This window comes from Centruroides vittatus, unplaced genomic scaffold (assembly GCF_030686945.1).
Source record: "Centruroides vittatus isolate TY-2023 unplaced genomic scaffold, ASM3068694v2 contig_651, whole genome shotgun sequence".
NCBI classification, from domain to species: Eukaryota; Metazoa; Arthropoda; class Arachnida; order Scorpiones; family Buthidae; genus Centruroides; species Centruroides vittatus.
The window spans coordinates 2,685,255-2,691,678 of record NW_027122405.1 but is presented as its reverse complement, the minus strand read 5'-3'; the positions used below and the strand labels follow the sequence as shown (position 1 = coordinate 2,691,678).

Sequence of the window (6,424 nt, the reverse complement as noted above, 5' to 3'; positions counted from 1 at the left end):
TAATATTTGTCGAGTCGGAAGTCTCGACCACAAAAGTTATTCGATGCCATTTAAACATTCTTACACTTAAACTTTATTGGTCTATCACACAAATCACAACATTCTCTAACTGCCAGATAACAGAATTTATGTGCCGATAAATGCTTGTCCAGGACATTTAAATAAAAACAAATTTTGCCCTTATTTGAATATTTCATTTTCTGATATTTTGATAAAAAAGAAATTATTTTGCATCGTGCTACAAATTCTATTTCTAAATAAACAAATTTCGATATGTGCAAATTTTTTGATATATTATTTCAAATTATATCACATTTGATTTCCTTGAGCGTATAATAAACATATGTAATCTTTATGATATGCCCTCTTTCATTGATAAATATTTTAAAAATTGATTTCTGCTGGCGATAGTTGGCTTTTTATATATATGTATATAAATTATTAAACTCAAAATATAAATTTACATAGAAATGGATAATAAATTTTGTGTACAATTTTTTTAAAATAAATACATAATGCACACGAGACAAACAATTCCATAGGCATAAATATTTAAACTAGATTTTCCACCCGCTTGCCATTGTTTCGGCAATCTCTATTGGGTGATTAAAAAAATGAGAGAGGATAAAAAAAAAGTTTTGTGCAATAAATTAGAAATAAAGGAACTGGTCTCTTATTTTAATTTTTGGTATTAAGAAACAGTAGTCAAAATCGTTAATGTTTTCCATCCACACACACGTACGTAATGCTTTAGACAGTGATATGTATGCCGATATATTATAATCTCAAAATAATGGATTGGAATGATTACAGTTATATCCTTAATCAGATACTTTTTTTTAGTATATATAAAATTTAATGCGCGATGCAGGCACTTTATTACATCGGACGTGAACGGAAGAATTTTCCTTACCTCTTGTCCGTACCGTGAACCCTTGGAAACAATTGTCTTCAAATTGCAAATTAAGATTCTAACGTAAATTATCAATGCCCATTGTGATTAGAGTGATTGCATTCTGATCCCGTTTCAATAAACCAAATTTCACTTGAATCACAGTATTCGGAGACAGAAAAATTATTGGCCTTCCGGAGCGATGTTCACTCCGAACTATTGTACCTTTGTTCGCTAGGATTGGTATGCAAATGTAGAACACTGATAGCCGAAGTTAACAGGCGGATATGCTGCACATTAGTTATACCACAGTCTTGTAAGTCAGTGGTTCGTATTGCTGCGACTTGATTTAAATGATTGAAACCGGCTAATTTTAATAAATTATCGTACATAGGAAGTCCCAGGGATACCAACCAGTCCGTCACACTGCCGTAATTTGCTTCTAACATGGGATCTAGACAGGAATCTCCAAGGAAATCATTCGGCACCTGAAAAATTTTTACAGGTATTTTATTCTTCCAAAGAATAAAAGTACTAATTACCTAAACAATTTCTAATCTTTAATATACTAAAAATAGAATTTACAAACAAGTAAAATGGCAAAGCCGTATTTGGGACAAGACTATGTCTCCGAGATTCACTACTAAGCGCAATCACTTTGACGCTCAAGGCGGATATCACTCTCATTCTCCAATCTTTGGTATTGCTGGTTTTGAGCGCGATCGTTCAAATTTTGCCGGCCACGACCACGAGGTCGTCCACGATGCATTTTCGGTGAAATTAACCTATCCAATGTAGAAATTTCTTTCCATTGCGTGTCAGCCCGGGTTGAATTTTTGTCGATGCCTAATGAAAATTTCCCATTTTTGAAAAAAATAATCGTGGGTATTGTATCGTCCGAAGTTATTTTTTTTATTGTGCACAAACAATACTGGGTTGCGTCCTACCTTGTCTGTTGACCTCAACCACGGGTTCTGTGTCTTTTGTTCTGCCGATAAAAATTAACTGAGAAACTGGTAATATACTTAATTTGTATCGGCTACACGATATTTACAATAATGTCGAGATATAATATAAATCCAAGATTGGCACGGCTGTCGAATCGAAAGGTTAACTAAATGAAATAAAAAGATCTCTCTCCCCGTTGGAGTTTGGGAGCAAAGTGAGGTCAGAGGGCGAAGGTTGCACGGTGGCACCCTCTGCCTACATGTCAAATTTTTATTGGTCCCACGATTTTACTATACTAGATAATGTTAAAAAACCCACTTGTAACGACATAAAACCCTGTTTTAACGTCATATTTGAAGCACTTCCAAATTTACAAAATTAGATTACAAAGAAAATACTACGTGCTCAGTCCTAAGATCAGAGTTCACTTCCTAGAATGACTGCGGGTGGTACTCTCCCCACCTGACTTTGGTGGGGTGGGGTGAGGTGCCTATTTTGCCTGTTTGTAGAATAGAGTCACCATTTTGTATTTTATTTTGACTCTGTTCTCGGTCCCCTGACTACCTACAAGTCTGGATTTTATTTATTAGCAAATCATTTGGGCACCTAATACTCTCTGCCAAATATCAACTTTTGACATGTACTCCTTCATACCTATAATCTGGTAACATGAACCGGTAGTACCGTTTTATAGACAAGACCACAGTCTTGTCAATTATATTCATAAACTGACTTAGATTTACATTAATTAGAGTCTGTTTCAGCAACTTATAATTTCTAATCTAAACTTTTCTTACAACAGAAAAATATATTTATTATTGATTATTATCTTCAAAATAAATATATATTGCAATGAATTACATATAGATAAAAATTAGTCTCTTAAATAAGTCTTATTAATACACACAAAAATATGTACATACTGCTCTGTGGCCTCTCATTTGTAAAGCATTTATACGGGTTTGGTCTAGAGCTTGTGCTATGTCGTACACATCTTGATGCAGTTCTTCCGCATACCTCTGTACCAGAGCAGGAGGAATTCCACAAAATCCCATCTGTAAATATAAATTGTAATTAAATACAAGTTATTTCTATATAATCTAAGAAATTGAGAAGAATATTCTATTTTTACAGCTCCTAATCATTACCAAATTTTATTAAAATATTTTGTTTTAATTTCATGTATTTTTAATATATAATTGATTTATGCATCCTCCAGGAACCTCAAATTTTGAGAAAGTTGTAAAAGCAATACTAATCAATAGTGTTATTGAATGCGAAATGAATGCAAAAATGTATTTTGCATTCAATAACAGTGCAGCCCTTGTAGCTTTGTATTACATTCTTACAAATCTCATATAAACGATAATTAAAAATTTTATTTTGAGATTGCTTTTAAAACAGATTATGCTGTTACAGATTAAAATTTCCCTCATCCAATCATGATTTTCCCCTATTAGAAACATATTCCTTTTCATATTTTAATAAAATCATTGTTTAATATAATGTTTGTGTGGGAAATACTTTTGAGGTTTCAGAAGAAAGATTAAAGGAGCAGAAATAGGATATAGTTACTGGTACAATCAGATGTTGCTGTACTTGCAAAATAAAGACTATGTAAGTTGATTGGAAAAAGTGTATTCTACTTTCCCCTAAAGAGTGGCAGATCTGTTTATAGTAATATTTAATACAGTAGAGCATCGATTATCCGATCCCCGATTAACCGACCGTGTTCTAGTCGGCAAATTCAAATGTCCGCTAGTGATGTGGAGCTACAACATTTGGTTATGTCTTGGCTACTTTAATATTATTTTTGTTAACTTTTTGCATGTTTTAGCTGGCAGCACTGGCTCGACCATGAAAGGGTGGCTAGTATTTAAACCAGGCCTAATGCACTATACTAATAATGTATTTTTTCATACTTTTCGGTTATCCGACTTTTCAGTTATCCGACCAACCGTCCCCAATTAAGTCGGATAATCGATGCTCTACTGTAATCAGCTCATGCCACATTAGATTCATAGATATAAAAAAGTTTTATAAAGTGTAGACATTTCTTTGAAGGTTTTTGTTCTTTATACAGCTATATTTTGCAGTGAAAATTTGTTGTTCTGGCACCAGACAATCTAAAAATGTGAGATGATAATTCAGCATGCTACTATTCCACAAATCAGAATTTTGTTTGGACATATTGCCCAGTTTCTATAGTGTGCCATAACAGATCACTGATTAAAAAAAATTGCAAAAATATTCATCTTAATGCAGGGTAGTCGTGCATTGTATCATTATCAGATTGAATAAAGAACTCGTGTAAACAAATCCAGAGCATAAGGCAGTGCATGCTAGTGATGTATCACAGAGTCTGCAACATTCAAATTGCATGTAACATTGAATTTTGGGAAAATAACAAAATTGTCTGGTGCAGTATCACTCTGGTCCCATAATTACCCAATTAACCAATTTCTACTGTACTTTTTAATGCTTCAAAAAAAAAAAAAAAAACACAGGATATTTTTAACAAAAAGCTTAAAAATGTTCTAAAACTTTGATGCCCTAATGACTTTTTGTCATATTTAAATGAATTCAAACGATTTTTTTTGAATATTTTCAGTTTAAAGATGAAAGTTTTCTTGTATAGATTTCTATAAATAAGGAATTTAATTTTAAAATTTAATCATACTACATTTACTATTCAATTCTTACTGTAATAGCAAAATTGATCTGGAGTCTAATTTCAATAACATTCCAGCAACATCAAAAATGGATAAGATGATAATGGACCTAATTTGGTAGTTGGCTGCAATTTGAAAAAATTGTAGACCTATAAATTCCCACTGTTGTCCATCCATCTTTCTTTAATCTCGAGAATGGCATTTGATAGATGAAAGACGAGACCAGATACGGAAACCTTAAGGGCAGGAGGCCTTGATTAACTATATACGAACTTCTGATGCAAACCAGAAGTCGTTATTTCAATTCAAGAATTTTTTCCTAAAAGGTGTTAGATAGATGATCGGCACACCTCTGTTATAAAGGAAAAGTGTGATCTATGAGGGGCAAGCATATATTCTAAATTAAATTAAAACTTTCAGCCCAGCATTAATTAATTAATTATATTTTAGTGATGATGTCACAATAAAAATATATAGAAACTATCTTTTATAAAAGATTTCATTATCTTTATGAAAGGAAGCATTAGTTTACGCTAATAATACTTTCAAATCTAAATGATCGAAGGATAACAACATTGACTTGCTGTTCTGGGGATCTAATTTGATCAGAGTTGGAACCACACAAATTTTTATGCCTAGTTTGGCCAAAATACATTGTGCCCTGTCCCTTGTCAAAGCTATGTTGGATACAGAAATAAAAACTTTCAAATCAATTAAGTTTTATTGTCATCTTGAAGCAATGTTAATAATAAGTTGTATATTCTTTAGTCTGTTTTTATTTCTTCTTTTTATCATCAGATTGTTTCCAAAGACAGAATTTTATTATGTACTTAATTACAAGGGTAATCCCAAAAGTAAGGTCTCCTTTTTTTTTAAAAAAAAATACAAAGAAATGCTTATTTTCAATAATGTTCATATCATTTTAAAGCTTGAACATTTATCTATTTTTCTACATAATCGTCATTTTGGTCGATGCATTTTTGTAGGCACTGTGGCAATATTTGTATGTCCATGTCACACCAGCTCACCGCCATGTCGCGGGACCCAACTTGCACACACCTTTTGATATTGCAACTTTTCTGTTAAAATCCTATGATTGGTGCATCGGGAAACTCCAAGAACCAAACTTCAGAGATCATCCAGAGTGATTCGCCGATCTTCACACATGGTTTGATCAACCTTCTCAATTGTCTCATCAGAAATTGACAGTCTCCTGCTTCTTTCTTTGTCACGAATTTCAGTACAATCAGCTGCAAACTCCCTTCGCCACTTGAGGATGTTATTGGCATCTACGCACAACTCGCCATACACTTCCGTCAATTGGCAATGAATTTCAATCGGTTTAACATGACATGGCAGCGAGTTGGTATGACTGGGCATACAAAAATGCATTGACTGAAATGGTGATTATTTAGAAAAATAGGTAAATGTTCAAGCTTTAAAATGATATGAACATTATTGAAAATAAACATTTCTTTGTATTTAAAAAAAAAATGGTAATCCTGAAAGTGAGGTGTCCTCTCTTATTTGAATGCTTGTTAAAATGTATAGGATGTTTTATAGCAGTGATAAAAGATGAAGGATGATGATTCTCTGAGTAAAATTAGTCTTATTAAGAATTTAATCATATCATGAGTTTTGAAACTGGGAAGAATGCTTCTAACATTATTTGTAAAATGCACAATCGATAGTGTGGTGTTACACCATTTTGGTTAGTATTATCATTGTTTTTTTGTTTGTAGTGGTTGTGTTCCACGGTAGGGGAGCCACTGTGGAGAAGTATTTAAGATGTCCCCTTTTGTTCTTAGCACTTTTCGGTTGTGCGATTCGTCAGGAGAGAGAGAAGTGGACAAGCAAGTCAGAACTACGAAAGGGAAGTGTGTAGAACTTTATATTTTTTTCATCCGTTCGC

At 33.0% G+C, this 6,424-nt stretch overlaps 1 protein-coding gene across 2 annotated transcripts in view; it reads right to left on the bottom strand.

The window, feature by feature from the left end:
• Nucleotides 1–165: 165 nt before the first annotated feature.
• The window catches only part of LOC136979908 (SAM and SH3 domain-containing protein 1-like), a 133,647-nt gene continuing 127,388 nt past the window's right edge, over nucleotides 166–6,424 (bottom strand). For both annotated transcript variants that reach the window (XM_067275941.1, XM_067275942.1), the window contains 2 exons: nucleotides 2,764–2,895; nucleotides 166–1,380 (listed from right to left, as the gene is read on the bottom strand). In XM_067275941.1, the coding sequence (XP_067132042.1) occupies nucleotides 1,099–1,380; nucleotides 2,764–2,895 (414 nt within the window). In that variant the 3' untranslated portion in view covers nucleotides 166–1,098. The remainder of the gene's footprint in view (nucleotides 1,381–2,763; nucleotides 2,896–6,424) is intronic.